The 19,411-nt window shown below is 46.1% G+C and overlaps 1 protein-coding gene across 2 annotated transcripts; it reads left to right on the top strand.

Moving 5' to 3' along the window:
* Nucleotides 1-5,915: 5,915 nt before the first annotated feature.
* Grp (gastrin releasing peptide) lies at nucleotides 5,916-17,982 on the top strand. Of its 2 annotated transcripts, none has more exons than XM_057789192.1 (3): nucleotides 5,916-6,385; nucleotides 12,088-12,314; nucleotides 17,684-17,982. In XM_057789192.1, the coding sequence occupies exons 1-3, from the start codon at nucleotides 6,241-6,243 to the stop codon at nucleotides 17,714-17,716; spliced, it is 405 nt and encodes a 134-aa protein (XP_057645175.1). In that variant the 5' UTR covers nucleotides 5,916-6,240; the 3' UTR covers nucleotides 17,717-17,982. The 2 variants fall into 2 exon arrangements, with proteins under 2 accessions (XP_057645175.1, XP_057645174.1); XM_057789191.1 differs by having other exon boundaries at nucleotides 17,663-17,982.
* Nucleotides 17,983-19,411: the final 1,429 nt, after the last annotated feature.

Raw genomic sequence — 19,411 nt, 5'->3', positions numbered from 1 at the left:
CTTCCTCCCTTTTTCCCTTTTCTTTCCTTCTCCTCCTCCTCCTTTTTCTTTTTCTTCCTACTTTACAGGCCTTTTAAAAAATATATATTATGGTTTCTGATTTTGTGTTTTTTATGGGATTTCTATGTATGTGTCCCTAATCTGTATGTATTTTTATGCTTTTTCTTTGGCTCTTTTTTTTTGTTTGTTTTGTTCTATTTTAATTTGTTTGTTTGTTTGTTTTATCTTATTATTATTGTTAAGTTTTTTTAAATGTCTGTTTTCTAATGAAAGAGAGAAAGAAACTGTGAATTTGTGTGGGTGGGGAAGATCTAGGGGGAGTTTGGGGAGAGGAAAAATCATAATCTATTTTCAATAAAAAAGGGGAAACAAACAAACAAAACTATTCACTTAAACTTACAGAGAGACTCCCAACCTGGCATCTTCTACAGGCAGAGTGGTATAGATACACGGAGACTCCCAGCTTGGCATCTTCTACAGGCAGTGGTGTGGATTCATGAATTATTTTCTCTGTTTGAAGAAGTCAAGCTGAAAGCATACATTTACCCCAAATTCCACTGAAAAGGCTAATTAAAATGTAAATTTTGGTGAACTTGCCTGATTCCCTGTGAGGATGCAAGTTATTCGACTGGTTAGACACTCTTAGCAGGTAGTGCTAGTGTCCTGGGTGAAGCAAAGTAGGGAGTCACAAGAAACAGGGTCTGTTTCAACAGCAAAAAGTCCACCAAAACTCAAAGTTCATCAGAGAAAATAAGACCCATGGAGAAGTGTCTAAAACTCGGCACACTAAAAGTCATGGAATACCAGACCCGAGACAACATGCCTCAGGGTCTAGGGGAACAAGGCATGTGTATGGGATCCCTCGGTTCCTGTCACACCCTTGCATGGGAGTACAGCGCCACCCAGAGCCTGCAAGGTGGACACTGCCCCATGTTCATGGATTCCTGAACCCTGAGCAGGTGTCAGAACTGTGTAGTGGATTGCAGACCAATACATAAGATCTTGGGGAGCCTATAACCTGTATGATGAGACCAACTCAGACTGGTCATGCTTCTCTTGGAGACCGGGAGTTTGGGAGCTGAGAAACAGGCTGTTTGCAGCAGAGGCAATGTGAAGGCAGCCCTCTGATAGAAGGAGCTGGGGTGGCTACAACGGACTGTTAAGTAGGCTGCAGCTACATGGGAACGGGAATGCATCATGGACAAAGAATTCAGTCACAGAGAGGAGACCGGAGCAGTCATACAGGGGAGGAAGCACTTTACACGGCCTGTGTGTCGGAATCCAGGGGCCACCACAGTCACCGTGAGGCTCAGATGAAAGACACAGTCTCTGTCCTTGGGCTTCCCCACATTCCCACTGTGGTCTCACAACACATCACATCCTTCTTTGCTGAGCTAGATTAACTGGATCTTTCTTCCCATCATACAAATGGCCCTGATCAGATTATACCTTCTGAAACTTTGGGTGATTCTCCCTTCAGATCATGTCATCCAGCCATACTTTCTTTGAGCAGAACATTATAAGGCATAAACTGGACTAAAATCTTATGTCTCTAAGAAGACATGTATCACTTGCTTTCTAGGGAGCAGAGGCCTAATGCAGGAAGACAGTCTAATATGGAAAATGTCACCTGGTAGTAGAGAGAAAGTTCTGTAGGGCTGTGGTCCTAGTCACCTCACACAGAGATACAAAGATGTCCCCTACAGTGTTGCCAAGTCAAAGGTGAATAAACACGCTTCTACCAGCTAGCTTATTGTGCTGCATGTTATTCTGTCTTCCTTTCTCTGCACTGCCAGAGACTGAAGCCTTAGCCCCGTCCTTGACTTTTCTGCATGATAATGGCCTAGACTTGCTCATACCTTGACTGGGACTCATGTGTGGCTTGCATGTGACTCCCAGTGGCAGAAGGTAGAAATGCCAGTGCATGGTCTTCAGTAGCCCTGGCTGGTTCTATCTCTGTCCTGCCACGAGACATGGCTCTTGCCAGTCTGATGATTACAAAAGAGTGACACTCAGAGCCACCTAAACCAATCCGCAGAGCCCACACAAAACTGGCAGGGTTACCCCAGCCTTACTGAAGCACAGAAACCTGTTAAAGGCTGTGTTGTTTCTTGCTTAGCACATTTGTGGAAATGGCGAAAGATAAAATTCCTTTTAAGAGATTTAATTACCAGGCCTAGTGGCCCATGCTTTTCATCCCAGCGTGTATAAGATGGAGGAAGGTGGATCACGACTTTGAGGCCAGCCTATCTGGAAGGTTTTTAAAAGGAAGATGGGATATTGTAACTGGAGGCTTCTCTCCTGCCCACCAGTCCCCGAATAAACACTCAGAGGCTTAATATTAATTATAATTGTTTAGACTTTTAGCTCAGGCTTATTATTAACTAATTCTTATAACTTAAATTAACCTATTTTCATTATTTTCTATTTTACCACAAGGCTCTTGGCTTGTTACCTCACTTCTTGCTTCCTCGGCAGCTGCTGGCTCTCCCAGACTCCACCTTCGTTTTCCCTGTATCTTTGTTTGGATTTCCCACCTAGCTATATTCTGTCCTGCCATAGGCTGAAGCAGCTTTTTTTTTTTTATTAACCAATGGTAATAAGACATATTCACAGCATACAGAGGGGCATTCCATATCAGGATATAGTTCAGTGGTAGAGTATTTGACTAGCACAAGTGAGACTCTAGCTTCAGTTCCTAGCACTGAAGTGACTATGGTAAAGCCATCTTGTCCTGATTCCCCTTTCTCAGCCCTCTACAGCTATGTCTGCCTTGGCAGCACACTTGGGATTTTTCGTGGCCCTGACCGTGGTTCAAGTGTATTAACTGAAATAAATAAATAAATAAATATGAACTAAAATAGTTGATAAATGTATATAACACAAAATAAATTGTCATGTTGTGACTGAAACAAATACTAAGTTGTCAAAACAAATGCTGAAAGGTTAAATTCTAAACTTCCACTAACACTGACAACATTGTGGGTTTTGCCTGTAAGAAATGGTTTACCCCTTGAACTTCAGTAACGAGAGTCTTTCTGAGGAGCTAACACACCCTCAGCCACTGCCCAAAATAAAGGATATCTTGCATTCTTCACTGGTTTAATAAGTGTGGTGATCTGTAATTTTCTTCCACGGATCATTTTAGGACCACCCCCACCCCCCCACACACACAAACAAACAAACATCAAATGAAATGTTCTTGGATGTAGAAAGGAGTCAATAAAAAGTGCTCTGGTTCAGCCGACAGCAGCTCTGACTATAATGGGTGTCTGAATGCAAGCCACTGGTAGCTGTAAATAGCGTTTAGTTCAGTGGACATTTTCCTTCCAGATGAGAGTCAATTGTCACCTGGAATAACAAGGGACACTTGTGAGTGTACCCGGGAGGATGTCACCAGAGAGGACCGACAAGAAGGAAGAGTACTGTGAAGTTGAGCAGCATCAATGGCCTGGAAGTCTGGACAGAATGAGAGGGGAGAAAGGAAAAGCCAGTTAAATGCCAGGACCCCACTTCTCTCTGTTTTCTGGCCCACTAGGATGAGAAGAGTTGCTTTTCCCACAATGGCAGACAGAAACTGGTAAAAGTCCGAGCCAAACAAAGCCCTCCTCCTTCAGGTTGTTGCTGTCATGAATTTTGTCTAAGAGATGCAAAGGTAACGAAGACGCAAGATGCTCTCAATAAAGGGGGCACTGCATTGATGTACGCTGAAGCAAGCTTCCAAGCTCTTTGTGGACATGCCCTTTAGGTCTCCGTGCATTAGAGAGAATGGAGGAGGGACTAAATGACATGAATCCTGACTCCTAAATACCTATATCGAACAACATTCTTGGACAAAACCGAAAACCCCAAATCAAACCAAAACAGCAACAGGTTATCTTTCACATGAGACAGCTGCCTGGTGAGAGCTTTATCACAGGAGTTTAGCATTCCCCTTAAGTCAGAGGGGTTAATTATTTCTAAAAGGCAGACCACTGGAATGCCTTTAGAACGCACTGAAGAAGTCACATAATCAGGATCTATTGAGACTCATTCAATGTCTGACCCAAATACACAATGGCTTCATGCTCTACCTGACAACAAGCCAGTGTCTTTCCAGTGTGGAAAGCGACTATCTCTTGTACCTGCAGAACACTGTGTCCACTAGCATCTTCTAAGTCTCTTCTCTGCTGGTCGAACAAGATGCAGCCGTGAACGGGACTGACACCCTGGCTGCCTGAAAGAATGCAAACCTAACCACATGGCTCGGCTTTAGGTGACAGAAGGACCGTGGGCTGGGGTCTTCAGAGTAAAAGCTCCCAGGCACGAGGCACAAAAATGGAGGTTTCCTAGTCACAGAAAAGCCATTCTTTTCATGCACTGATGTTTGGACTGTGGTTTTCCCTCTGCGTTGTAAGGAAAGCATCATTTAAAATAATCAGATTAGCTAAGGTTGTGTGGCTGTGATCAACATACACAATAGATACAAGCTTATTGGGCTCGTGTTTTCAGAGGCTCTCCACGGGATGGCATACGTGGTGGAGTTCACAGTGGTGAGAACGGGGGGGGGGAGGGGGGTAAGACATGAGCTGCGTGGCCAAAGAAGCAGTCTGGAATCAGTATCAGGCCTAACCTTCAAAAGTCATCCAGACCTCACTCTTCTTAACGGCTACACAATCTTGAACATAGTACCACCCCTACAAGCATTCAAAACACAAACAAGGTTCTCAGACAAAGGGCCTCCCTCCAGCATTTCATCTGGAGAGGAAAGGGCTCACCACTCCTCTGCAGGTGTAGAAGACCATAGACCTGATGTTTCTTGGACAAGATGTTCACTCATCAAACTCATGGAACAGCCTGTGATCTACAGGTGCATGGGGAAGCAAGACCGGGTCCCCAACAAGTCCCAGGGGTGCTACTTGGAAGAAGCCAGTCTACGTGTGTTCAAGGCTCACAGCCAGCCTGGGGATGGGCTGCACAGGCTGGGAATCCAAGAGAGATGGAGTCCAGACCCACTATAGGTTTCTCTTTCTCTCTCTGTTTCTCTTTCTCTCTGTCTCTCTCTGTCTCTCTGTCTCTGTCTCTCTGTCTCTGTCTCTGTCTCTCTCTCTCTCTCTCTCTCTCTCTCTCTCTGTGTGTGTGTGTGTGTGTGTATCTGCCATCCCACCCCTCCTCTTCCTTTTGGTTTTCCCTTGGATCTCTCCCTCAGAATCATATTACTGTATTTCCTTGGCTACTAAAAACAATCTTAAAATCAACATTTTTCTCCTCAGAACCAGACACATGCACAAAAATACATTTCCAGTCCAAGAAAACTGCCATGCAATGTGTTGTGTGTGGTCGCTTAAGAAAGGCACTGAGCATAGTATGCTGCCAGAAACTCAGACCGGAGACTTCATCAACCTGCTCACAGGGAACAGTCAGGCCCCAAGCAGGGAGGCGGTTCACCAGCCCTTGGTAACAGGCCTCACCTCTTACAAGCATAAGCACAGGCCAAACCGTGGGCAATGACTTCCTACAAGCTTCTATTTATTGTCACATTGCTATGGTGCACGTCCCCTCAGCATCGATGGAATTGCGCGGGGTGGGTGACCAGTCTGCAGAAGTGAGAACAGAAGGGGCAGAGGGAAACTGAACAATTCTACAGAAGCCTTGCATATGTGAAAGTAGCTAAGAGACACTGAGTTAAGAGCTGGCAAGGGGAATTCGCAGGAGAGCTTCGTCCCCCACACCCTCCGTTTCTTGGAGGCAGTATGTCTGCCAGAGGGCCAGTGTTTAATCGAACTAGCTTAGCTCTGTACACAGAGCGCATCTTTTTGCTTTATTCTGTGTCTGGCAGAGCAGGCGAGGCTGCTGCTGCTGCTGCTGGGGATGGACAGGAGCAAAGCAATTCACCATATCGTGTTGGAGAAGACGTCTAGGATGGTAGAAATTAATCGGATGGGACTAGTAGAGAAAGGGAGTTGGGTCAAGGTACACTCAGCCTTTCATTACTCGTCATAGATGAATGGTTCACCGGGCAGGCATCCGGGAGCCCGGCTCGCTATAGGGAGACGTCAATGCGCTCCGGTCCCGGGTGGAAGAGCCCCCGGCCCCTCCCGCGCAGGCTTCCTTTATATAAAGTCCGGGGCCTCGTCGAGTCTGCAGCAGTGGCGCTCGAAGCGGCAGTGGCAAGCGCTCCTTTCCTCCTGTCGCTGCTCCTCCGCTAGGACAGCGCGCTCTCAGCTTCACCGAGAGCCCTGAGGACTTCCCGCCGGGACCATGCGAGGCTTGGAGCTCCCACTTTTGCTGTTGGCGCTGGTCCTCTGCCAGGCGCCCCGGGGGCCAGCTGCTCCAGTGTCCGCAGGCACAGGCGGAGGGACTGTCCTGGCCAAGATGTACCCGCGCGGCAGCCACTGGGCGGTGGGTAAGTGTCCCGAGAGTGAGATCCCCAAGCTCCTATCCTCAGAGGGAGGGAACATCAGCTGGAGGGAACCTCTCTCCCCAACTGGGCATTTAGCTTGGGAGTTTGGCTTGGCTCCTTTCCTTCTACTGAAATACCCAGATCTCCCCTAAACTCCATACCACCGTCTCTTGTTTTGAGAAACCTGATAGATCCCCTGCCAGTGGCAGACTGGTCCCCAGGTCCCTTCCTTCTAGTTTCCCACCTGTGAGCATTCCTTTTTCGCGGGGCATCTGGGGCATTCGTGCCTGCTCAAACCCTTTCCCCAAACCTCTCAACCTTGCCCGCAGCTCACTTCCCCTCCATACCTGCTCAATGCCTCCTATTGTTTATCTAGCCTCACCCCTATTCTCAAACAACTTTGGGGGAAGCCAGGTCCCCTAGTGAATCCCGGATCCCAGTCCAGCTTGGTGGACTGGCTCGTGTGGGCTGGAATTCAGGCTGTGGTCCTACACCAAGCTGAACCACAGGGTATAAGGACCTGGGTGCAGCATCCCCCACCTTGGGGTTCAAAGACTCTCCTGAGTTTTCTCACTCCTTCAACTCTCTCTGAAGCGAGGCTCTTTCCCTGGTCCTTATGCCCCCCCCCCAGTCCCTCCTCCCTCCTCGTCACTCCCTGTCTTGGCTGATTTCAGAGATCATGACTACTCTACAAGCTTATCTGACTCCTGCTGCCCAAATCCCAGTCGCGTGGCCATCTCTTAGACCCGCAACATCACCCTCTTCCTTTTCTTTTTTTCTGACTTCTGCCAACAAGTCTTGTTGGGGTCCTGGGGGTGTTATGCCTCCTCAAGCAAACACAACTTCCATGAAATGCTGAGTCCAAGGTCTCCTGATCTTCAGCTACTCCAGTTAATTGTGATTATCTTGCATTTCCTGGGAAACGGGTTCCTTCCCTAAAGAGCTTGAAGGAGTGTGTGTGTGTGTGTGTGTGTGTGTGTGTGTCCATACCTAGTTACTTAGTAGCAGGGAACAGTGTATGGGAAAGGAAATTTCTTAAACAAGTCTCAGATTCTAGGTGCCAAAACGAGGCTAGATTTGGGGTGGGTATGAGATTGGAAACTCTGCCTCTGGACTTCCATGTTGTGTTTGGCCAGAGAGCACTAGGTTTCCATCTATAGTTTTGGGAGGTCCTGCTAAAAGTCCCAGGAATGAAAGGATTTGTGGCCTCTGAGGGCCTCTGGAATTCCAGGAGTCTGGACAGAGGATGGAGTGCAGGTTGAAAAAGAAGAAGCAGAGAAACCTGAATTTCTTGAATGAAGAACGTTGACGAGGTCCCTAAGAACCCCAAGTTAGAGCTGGTCATTCTTAGAAAGGGATCCTCAGGGCTTAGATTAAAAGGCCATTGTCTGATGCAGCCACTATTCAGTGGGCAGGGAGGGAGAACAGACAGATACTCCGAACTCCATTATTTTTTTTCTATTATCACACAAGAAGAGACCATGAGCTGTCATCTAACCCTTGGGGACTAAGAGCACAACAGAGGAGGGTAGGAATCCAGTGTCATATCTACGGTACCAGCCAACCTGAAACTGACGCACTGTCATTAGGGGCACCCCTGTCCTGGAGTATTTAGGGTATGTCCCTTTGTCACTGTCCACAGTGGTCCCACAAACATTTAGGATTTTATTTTCAGATGCATTCTTCTCTGTTTAATATTTTTTTAGCTGCAGGGGACCGAATGCAGGGCATCCTCACATAAGCAAGCTCTGGAGCTCCAATCCCAGCCTCCACTGGGGTTCTATAAAATTTAGGCAAGTTTGCCGAAGGTGCCCAGCCTACCCTCCAACTTGCTACAGAGCCCAATCAAGCCTCGCGTTTGGGTTTGAGAAAAAGACACAAGGCATTTTGGATAGGCACTGTTGAAAGAAGAGCATCAGCAATGTGAGATTTAGCTTTAGTTTGAAAATGTCCTAAGACAAGGTTCGTTCTCTCCCATCCCTGAAGACAGGTTGCTCAGGGCTGTTTTTGCTCCATTTGTTTGAATTTTGGTGATGCTAGGCATGAACTCAGGCCAGTGAGTGCTCTGTCACTAAGCTACGCCACCCATACTTACCTTTTTGGAGACAGGGCCTCACAGTGCAGCCCAGTCTAGCCTTGAATTTGTGATCCTCCTGCCTCAGCTTTTGTAGTGCTGGGATCACAAGCACTTGCCATCATTCCTGGCTTAGTGACACCCTAGGATTGTCCACAAGGAAACCGTCATCACAGCTCTCTCAGGGAGTTGCTCTTTCCGGCTGAGGGAAGCAAGGGACAATGAGTCAAGCTTGGAAACTGCCCACACTTCTCCTGCGGGGCTTCGTGCTCACGGGCATATTGTGTGTGTGCTGAAAATACAGTCAACACAAAGACTAGGGACTATGCTCTGTGTGCCCCCAACATGCTCTTAGTGTTGGCTCTAACTTCGGTGTGGAGCAGGACTCGGGGAGCTGGATTGGGTGATAGCACCGTTTGGATGCAGAGGAGTTCATACTCACCACGGGGCACACCAAAGACTGAAATTTACACTATGTGCTTATAAAGACTATTTTTCCATCTTCTATTTCCATACGTGCATGTGTGTGTGCATGTTATGAATTGGGGTGTGTTCATGTTGCATACGTGTGTATGGGGATGCCTAGAATCATCCTTGATTGCTCTCCTACCTTATTCACTGGGGCAGGGGGGAGGGTCCCTCAATCAGATCCAGAGCTGTCAGATGTGGAGGATCTAGCTACCCAGCTTGCTCTCATCTTCTGAGACTGGAATTACTGGCAGGCCGCCAGGCCTGCTCATCATTTACATGGGTTCCGAGGAGCTGTACTCTGGTCCTCTCGCTTGCACCGGGAAGTACTTTAGCTCTGAGCCGTCTCCTCTGCCCCATAAGTACTATTTCTTGGAAGTACATAATCCTTTACATCTGAATGATATTTTCGCAAATTAGGCTAGTTTTCTAGTTTCAACTCTGAAGAAGTTAATTTACATTTCAAACATGCCCTTTAGTGGTATATTACACAATTTAAAGGTGCAACATCTGTTTTTTTTTCTTTCATTCAGAGCAAAGCTTTATTATTATTATTTTTAAGTACCCGTCTTTTCTCTATATTGAGGTCTCCATTATTTTGATATGGATGTGTGACAGATGATGATAGGAGATGAAGTGGAAGTGGGTATCTTGTCCATGTTGCCATGGAGATGATGATGTGGTTGACAGGAGCGAGCGATGAAATAGGACCCAGGGAATGTGTGCTTCCCTGGGACGTTATAGATGGCGCACTTCCTGTACTAACCGGTGTGTGCGTGATGCATCGAGAAGAGGGCAGCTGAGCCGCGCATCCCAGCAGGCGAGCACTGACATCCAGTCTAGTGGGCAGTGGTTCTGTTTTCCCGTTAGAGAAAAGTCCACAAATGTATTCCAGCACAGCAAAGGGAAGGTCTCCATAAAATAATCCCCGTCACCCCACTGCTTTATTGGCAATGACTCTTTCCTCGTTTTTAGCATCCTAACTAGATGACGGGCAATCAGAGACTCCAAGAGTGACTGAGGTGATTACTGTGGGCATCAGAGTTCCAGCGCTGTCTTCTAGCCACCATGGTTCAATTTCCACCATGTAATTAGAGCTGATGACACAGCAGCTTCCTAGGAAGTTTTGCAATGTGATCACCACGCGGGCCAAATGGATGGCTATTTAGTGGGCAGCTGGGCACCGGGCTGACCCAGCAGATGACTGGAACGATGTAAGAGTCTCATCCTTCATTTGGGACAGTGTCCCTAACAAGCTCTTCAAGCAGCGTGGAGTCGCCTGAGTGGCAAGTACTCACTCAAAAATCTCATTTGAAGGCTGGAAGCCTGCCTAATAGTCACAGAATTAATTTTTTTTTTCAATTCACACGATAGCATGATATCCTGAGAAATGATCCTTGCTCCATGGGACATTAGCTATTCATAAGCCACAATCTTCTTTGCAGATCCCAAGATGATGCTCTGCTGGGAAGGTAAAAGACACTTCAGAAACAGTTTCTTGTGTTTGAGATGAACTTTTTAGCCTTGTTATGATCCTAGACCCTTTGCCTATGTCTCAAAGGTTTCCGCAAGTCTCATTTCACCACCCCACTATGGTGCCAATCAAATGAGAGTACCCACGTCAAGCATTCCGCAAACCGCCAATTGCAGCTCATATGACAGGCGTAACGAAGGTGAACAGAGGCGCTGCACAGGGTCTCTTTCCATTTTAAGTTATGGACAATCATTCAAGCTTTATTCCTGCAAATGTTTCCCTGGACAGCGCCTAAGGCCAGTTAGTGCTGCAACCACGAGACTTTTATTTTTCTGGACACTTTAAATCAAAAGCACCAAAGGCTCAGTAATAGAATAAAGCATGGTGTCAGAGAAAATGGGAGCGGAGAAATGTCAAATGCGTTCATCTGAAGGATGAAACTGTTAAGAGCTCAGACCTGACTGGGTGTGGGGGTTGCACCTCTTCATCTCAGACCCCAGTAGGCAGAGGGAGGCAGATCAGAGTGAGTTTGAGGCCAGCTGGGACTACATGGTGAGACTCTGCCTCAAAAACAGACAAACAAATGAACGAACAAACAAAACAAGAATTTGTGTATTTGGGGTTTGCACTTGCCACCAAGTTAGACCAGCTGAGTTCAAGACCTGGAACCCACATTGCAGAAGAGAAACAGCTCCCATAAGTTCCTCTGACTTTTGCATACACAGTGTTCTCTCTGTCTCTGTCTCTCTCTGTCTCTCTCTCTCTCTCTCTCTCTCTCTCTCTCTCTCACACACACACACATACACAAACACACACACACACATTAAATAAATGCAAAAAATATGTGCAGACCTGGGATTGCTCGCCCACTTCTTAAATGTGTGAATATCCCTTTTTTTAGTACTTTGGCCTCCTTCACAGGATTAGCTAATTAATTAATTTATAAGGCTGGCACATGTGCTAGAACTCCTGAGTCTCAGGGGCCCCAAAAGAAACCTTCAAACTGACGTGGCTGCTGAACATCAGTCAGAACTTGCTTTCTGACTTGCTTTTCATTACACTCTTAACCCACCATCACTTCCAAGTGAGAGTTTTCTGGATTCAATTTCAGCTAAAATTCAGAGAAAGTTTAAATGAAAGATTCCTTTGGTACAATTGTATTACAGATAAGAGAAAGGCAACATTAAAAAAAAAGCATACAAAGAAACACATCAAGACTTTCATTTTCAGCAGAAACTTGAAATTGGTGGTGGGAGACGTCAGGATTCTGCCTTTCAGCTGGACACACAGAATTGATGGGACTTCACATTTGGGAGCTTTTTAGATGTGATTTGGCTTGCCCTGTACCTTTCATGGTTGATAACACCGGAGGCTGGGTGCTACAGCCCTTGTCTGAGGTCACCCTACTAGTCAGTAGAGGTGCTGGAGTCAAATCCAGGGCTCCTGAGTCACACACAGGTCTGAATTTTGTTCAGTCTACAACATGTTTTGAACAGAATATAAAGTCTGTGTGCTGTGTATAGAACAACTCCTAATAGCAAAATAATGTCCTTTATTCTGCCTTTACCAGGAAGCAGAACGCCCTCGACCTGTGTCCATTTCAGTGGCTCCTTCCTTCATTCCCCTTGGTTGAATTTGTGGCATCCTGGGTTGAATTTGTGGCATCCTGGGTTTGTTCTGTTTTTATAGGACATTTAATGGGGAAAAAAAGCACAGATGAGTCTCCGTCCCTGTATGTGTCTGAGGGAGACGGCCTGAAGGAGCAGCTGAGGGAATACATCCGCTGGGAAGAAGCTACAAGGAATTTGCTGGGTCTCCTAGAAGCCTTGGGAAACAGAAGCCATCTGTCACCTCATCACCAGCCTACTTGGGTTTCCGAGGACCGCAGCTACTCGAATGATGTTCAAAACGCAAAGGTGAAACAAACACACTTCAGATGTGGGGTGGGAGGTATTTAGGGAGAGAGTTCTGGGGGGAGGGGATCCGATCAGGGGAACAAAAACTGCCTATTATGCACACTGGTTTCCTTTTCCATCATTTTACAAAAATCCCTGACCCAAAGCAGTTTGAGAAAATCTGGGTTTGCTGTGGCTCGTGGTCCGAGGGTACAGTCCATCAGAGTGGGGAAGGTGTGACGGCAGGATTGCGAGGTGACTGCCATGTGTGTCACAGAGAGATAGATGCTGGCGGTCTATTCTTTCTCCTCCTCTTTTGGTTCATCCAGGACCCCAGCGCTTGGAGTGATGCCACCCACACTCAGCATGGGTCTTCCCACCTGTGAAATATTTTTTTTTTTGGAAAATAGCCTTACAGATACACCCAGAAGTGTGCCTCCTGGGTGATTCTAGATCCAGCCAAGTTGACAGTGTAATTACCATGGTGGGAAGTCTTTACGTGGCTACACTTTAGCCAGCACCTATGTGTGCTAAGCAAACTATCACTCAATTTTCACGCTATCTATTCTTTTGATAGAATAGTTTATCTCTTAGAAGACAACACTAAAGTCCAAAGTCCAGTTTAGGAGGTTTTTTTTTTTATTAGTAATTATGCTTGCTTGAAGCGGTGATTATGGTTTTCATGAGAATTTTTGTTTATTTGTAGCCAAGGCTGGCCTCTAACTAGAGACTATCCTACCTCAGCCTCCCAAGTGTTTAGGATTACAGGCGTATGCCGCCACCCCTACTTCTTACCAGGATATTTTGATAGTGAGTCAACAGACAGTATTTGAATGAATTCTTGAGGGTTTATAGAAGTGTTCATTTTTTATATGCACTAGAGAGAGAAAGGTCCTATTGAAAGATACTCCTTTTCAGAGGAGCGAGTTCTTGTTTATATACACAGCTGTATTTTTTTCCTACTTATTCCAAGATTGAATAATTCGAGTTCTATTATAATATTCAAAACTCAGGGAGTATATCAAAGCCAATGGGTTTATTGGTATATACTAACAATAATGTGGTGGTGCTTAGGTACAAAGATAGCATATAAGTGAGGCTGGATTTTACAGGAAGCAAGGCAGCTGAAATGAGGTAACCATCACCAACTTCTAACGCACATACAGAAGAAGGTGAACGTAATTCATAAGAGGTGGGGCATCCTTTCTCTACTTCCTGGCCAACTGCGGCTCTGCCCTGCCCTCCCATGATGGACGGAGGAAGACTGTATAACTATAAAGTTAATATTTTCTTCCTTAAAAATAATAATGTGAGGGTAGAGAGATGGCTCCGTGATTAGGAGTGCATACTGCTCTTCCAAAGGGCACAAGTTCAGTTCTCAGTACCACGTCTGGCAGCTAGCAATGGTCTATAACTCAGCTTCAGTGGATGCCCTCTTGGGGTCTTCACTCAGTGTGACCGAACCTGTACACTGTAATCCAGCTACTAGGGTAAGTAATTACCTCATTTGACATCACACTCTCAGGAATTCTATTTATTTATATTTTTTGATGTTAGTAATGAATCCAGTGTTTTGTACATGCTAAGAGTATCCTCCTAAGTAGAGCCCCAGCCCCTGAATTTTGAGGGCACAGGGACAGAATCAGACCACTTTTCAGCGATGATACAAGAGCAATAGCCTGACTTCCACCTGCTTGGGACAGCATTGCCCTACAGGTCCTCTCCCAGGAAATGGCACCCACTAGTCTTAACACATGGTATGCAGGATGGAGAAGGTGGCCTTGCTTTGCTCTGTTCCTGGAAATGGATAATTGCTTGTCACTCACAGAGCTCAGAGGTCTCTCTGCTTCCCTCTGTCACGGTGGTTAGCTCTTTGATGGCCTTTTCCAGAGGCCCAGGGCTAACCTTTTGGGCGGAGATCCTTTCTGTTCCACTCCCCTCCCATCCATTGGGGGAGTTTTGATGTTAAATGCAAAGTAAAATCTCTTTTGTTGCATGAAACACCCAGAGAGAGAAAGAGAGAGAGAGAGAGAGAGAGAGAGAGAGAGAGAGAGAGAGAGAGAGAGAGCCTTTAGTAGCTTTCATTCAAAAGAAAAACAATCTAGGTGAAATCAACCCATAGAGAGATCAGTACCAAGGTTGCACAAAGCTCCAAGTCACTCTATAGAAATGGGCTTACAGGTGGTAGGCTGTCAGCTTCCTTGTTTGTCGAAGGCCCATTTGCTCAGAGGATGCTGGGAACTTGTAACTGACTCTCAGCCCCTACCTGACCACACACTTTTTCTTGGCCAACTGTTTTCCTGGAGTGGATATTTAATAACTGTGTGGTTCTCATTTATTTGAAGAATTCAAAACTCACAAAAGCCTTAAAACCCTCAAAAATAAGTTTCTAAAAGCATCAGAATGCATATGCCCTCATAGGTCATTCATAAAACACTCTGGACACACATTGTGTCATTCTTCTCCAGTGCTTAATTTTCTTTAGAAATTAAAGATATGTTTATATTTTAGGTGTCTGGGTGTTCTGCCTGTCGATATGCCTTGTACACCACATGTGTGCCTGGCCTTGCCGGTCAGAAGAGGGTGTTGGATCCTGGAAGTGGGGTTACAGACGGTTGAAAGCATCCCTATGGGTGCTGGGATTCAAACCCTTGTGTTCCTAACTGCTGAGCCATCTCTCCAGTTCCAGTGGTGCTTCCCTTTCCTGAGCAAACAGCAGCATCCGGCTGGGACTGCCTTGTCCCCTGAACTTGGCTCTGCCAATCATCAAACTCCTTAAAAATTCAATTCCTTTCTCGAGGGCCCCCAATGTCCCATATTCAGCAGAATATTCAAAGCTTTAAGGAATTAGGAAAGCGTAGCTTTGCTGAGGTCTCTGTGTGGCGATATTATAGGAAGGATGGAGGGGCAGTCGCCGGAAGTGGCTGCTACTGCTCCCAACACTACAGGTCATTTTTTACTTAGCCAGGCCTTGCTTTCTGATCTATCTTCTTATGTGCTGTTTTTCTTTCCCCAAGTCCAAAACCCTATCCCATTTAATTCTACCTCAAGTTGAATAATTAGCACACACACCAGCCCTATTCTCTTGGATACATTTCCCAGAACTGTGGAAAACAAATTTAGCAATGAGTTTAGTCTTCACCAGAAGCAAACCAGTTTATTGTTTCTCTTGCTTTGGACATTTTGCCTCAATGAAAATATGTTGTCGTGAAAAACTGAAACCATTTCATAATTATCTTATTCAAAAAGAAAGAGTGCCGAGAGACCTGGTCTATTAGAAATCCATCTATCTCCCAGGGTCAGAGAGAAGCTTAATAACCTAGCCGAAAACCAGCAGAATTAGCTGCAGGAGCTTTCAGACGCTGAAGGTCTCTGCTTAAAATTAAAAACTCTCCACACATGCTCTCCTCTCTCACGGCAGCCATAAAACACCAAGTCCTGTTGCCAACTCGCCCAGAGCTGTAGTTAGAAGCTGAGAATTTCCTATGTTTTGATGGCAAAGATACTTACTTAATTCAGAGCAGTGTGTGGGAATGTGTGCTGACGAGAGACTCCTGGATCAGAGCAGACAGGCCCCAGAGCTTTGCTATCAAGAAAGGCCAGGCAAGTTCCAACTAATGTTCAGCTTTCTTTCTGTCGCTGTGGAGCCTATCCTGGAACTCACTCTGTGGATCAGGCTGGCCTTGAACTCACAGAGATCTCCCTGTCTCTGCCTCCTGAGTGCTGGGATTGAAGCTGTGTGCTGCCTCTGCCCAGCTTGTTCATCTTTCTTTTACCCATTCTTCTTTCCCTGATCCCTTAATGCTTTCCTGAAAATAATGGAATTTCTACCCCCACGGATTCTACAGCGTGAGGTAGGGTTCATATCAGATCCGGGGCTTAACTCGTAATCTTGGCCATGATTGTGGAATGTTCTGGTAATCAGTGAAGAATTTCTCTTAATGTAGACCTTGGCCACTGCCCTTTGCAGTCTTGGGCTTTTCCTTTTATTTGTGGACATTAACACAGAGACTGGGGATGAACTGAGAGATGCTGATCAGGAAGGAAATGGATGTGTAGATTTGCCCAGAGGTCATACCAATAAAGGCAATTCCTCAATTGAGGGTTCCACTCCGGGGTGTGTCAAGTTGACAACCAAGATTAGCCATCACAGGTAGAATATTTTATTCTAGTAACAGAAAGGAAAGTAGAGCAATTCCCACAGGAGTTTCACATAGAGAGCAACATAAATCAATAATAATTGATAATCCTCCAATGACCCCAACAACTTCTGTGCAGGAGGAATGAGCTCTCTCCCACCCCAGCATCTCTGTCTGCCAGATCCTGGTCCTCGGAGTACTCAGTTTTTCTCTCCCCTTTTCCTTTCTACTCCTTTCTCTTCCTTGAGCCTTTTGAGGGATGTGGGGATGGGGTGAGGCTTCCTCCTCATCCTCAGCTGGCTCCTTTTATGGCCCTTGGCAGTCCTTTGGCTGGAGAGATGGTGGAATCTAAAGGCTGGCAGTCAGGTGGTTGCAGTCTTGGTTCTGCGGGAGGAAGGCGAAGCTAATTGGCTTGTAAGGGAATCCATCCCCAGCCCAGGGCTCATTAGCATCTGCAGCACACAGCCAGGAACTGCAGAGTAGGTACCATTTGCCTAAGAATAGCAGCACTTCCCTTATTAGAAACCGGTAGCCAGTCTAGAAGCAGGGGGACTAAATTGCCAGAGAGTCTTGGGAAGATTAATAAACTCTTGTCTGGGTTAAAAAATAATAAGATCCAGCTGCTCATCTCTTTGGGTAAAACTTGCTGAAGGGGAATAAAGTTTTTAAAAACCTGTATTTTTCCTTTATTCTCTGTGAAATTGAACAGAAGCCACAGCAAGCAAATGGTGGTAAATTTAGAATTTGGGTAGAGACCCAGATGAACTCCTCTTCCCGAGCTGCCCACACTGCTATCCTGTCCTGCTTCAGTTTGTAGATTCCAAAACGAACGAGCTTCAACTAGTGCACAGTGTGTGTGTGTGTGTGTGTGTGTGTGTGTGTGGTGGGGGGAGTAGCATTCCACAGTTCCCCTGCCTATTTCCCTAGCTCTATTCTAGTAATAAATAAAACCTTTAACTTTCAACAATGGTCCAAACGCACCCAAGGAATTAGATCACAAAAGTTCGGCAGGCATAACATGCTTCTCTAACACTGCATTTAGAATTCCCTAGAAAACTTGTGCAGGCAGAGCACAGGGTTCCTCACCAGAATTTCCAAGTTAGAAGATTTGGGAGTTGACTCAAGAATTGCCTTTCTACCAAGTGATGCTGATGGTCTTCCGGGAATGGGTACCATTGGACTTCCCCATCACTCATGTGTGCATAACTATTTCTAATGTATTTTTTGAAGTTGGTGAACTCTCTGCTCCAGATTCTCAAGGGGAAGGAAGGAACCTCCAGCTAAAGGGACAATGACAAGGACAGCGTCCAAGGAGCAAAACAAAACCCTTCAGAGACTGCGCTCTGCAAGCACCCATTCTACTGGACCATCAACCGGATTTTCTTTGTGCAATTTACTTAACGATTCCTGTATCTTTCAACCGCGACTAAACTCGTGATTTTCAAGCAGCATTTCTGGTTTGAACTTGTTTCTGTGAACAACAGCCGAGAAAGCGTTCCAATGAATGCTTTTCCCAGCTAGGCTTTTTGTTGATTGGATTCAGGGCTCCAATCTGCTACCATTCACAATAAAAGCTTAATTAATCCCACTGCCCAAAGGGTAACTTGTCCTCCTATTTCAACTCCAAGCGAAAAGATAGATGGCAGAGCTCAGAACACACCTTGACCATAGACTTTCGTGCTCACTGATTACGGCAGGAGGAATCACCAGCTGTCACCTCTGAGGGCCGCTTAGTGAGTTCTAGCAGCGAGTAATGTCATCAGCTGGGCTGGGCTGGGGATGAAAGCTGGTCTTCGCCATCACTTAGTGATTCCCTTATCTTTAGTCCTTACCCGTGCAACTCGGTGTGATACATTCTTCGGGATGGTCCCAGGAGCTGAAAATGCTCACCTTCCTTTAACAGATGAGGAGACAAAAGATCACAGAGGTCAGGTGACTTTCCCAAGGTCATGTGGTAGATGGAAATGGAACCCAAACATCTGTATCTCTCCATCTTAAATCTTCTTTCAGCACATGTAGCAAGCAATACTGTTTTTGTTTTTGTTTCTGTTTTCGAGAGGAGTAGGAGTCCACCAGGCCGGATCCACTCAGGTTCCCCACAAAATGAAAAGATGAATTCAGGAGACTTCCCTCCTGTTTTCGAAGAATGCGGCCTGGCTGTCCATGAACACTCCCCGGCCCCATTTTTATCATGACATTTGCACATGAACAGATTTTGAAACTTGTTGCCATATGGTTCAGACTCTCTTCTTAGGAAAAAATTGCATTTGAAACCTTAAAAAGATTTATCCTGCTCCTGTTGCATCAGCAAAACACTAAAGAGCTGATGTGTTCTAGTGTCTTTAAAAACCGTGTTGATTCCAAACTCACCCAAACTGAGAGCTGCAAGAAACATCTTCCCTGGGGCTTGACTGCATTAGGTCCCCTACCCTCTGCCTTTGGGCTCTTTGGGGCTTCTGTCACAAGAACCTCCTAGGGCTGAGGACATGTTCAGTGGGTAATTATGGGTGCTGATTGCACAAGCACAAATACCTGAGTTTTGTACACAGCACCCACATAAGAAACCAGGTGTGGCTGTGCCCCCTCTGTAACCTCATCCCTGTGGGGGGCGGGACCAGGAGGATTCTTGGGACTTGCTGGCTGTCAGTCTAGCTCCAGGTTCAGTGACAGATGCTGTCTCAAGGGAACAAGGCAGAGCATGGCAGAATAGGGCACCCAGTACCCTCCTTTGGTCTCTGAGTGGGCACTCACACACTCAAACACACGCCCCCCCCAACCATTGAAACTGAACTAAACAAACAAATAAGCTTGCTCATGCGTTGTGTCAGCTAAAACCTCAAACTACAAATAAAAGAAGGTAAACGTAGAAGGTCCGCCTTCCAACAGAAAGAAGAAAACGTTCGCGCAGAGACCCTGGTGAGGCCTTCCCTAACAGTGGCATTGCGGGCAGACAAGGAGCCAGTGGAATAACCCCAGGGA

Source organism: Chionomys nivalis, chromosome 14 (genome assembly GCF_950005125.1).
Source record: "Chionomys nivalis chromosome 14, mChiNiv1.1, whole genome shotgun sequence".
Taxonomy (NCBI): domain Eukaryota; kingdom Metazoa; phylum Chordata; class Mammalia; order Rodentia; family Cricetidae; genus Chionomys; species Chionomys nivalis.
The sequence above is the reverse complement of the archived record's forward strand: the minus strand, read 5'-3'. Positions and strand labels throughout refer to the sequence as shown.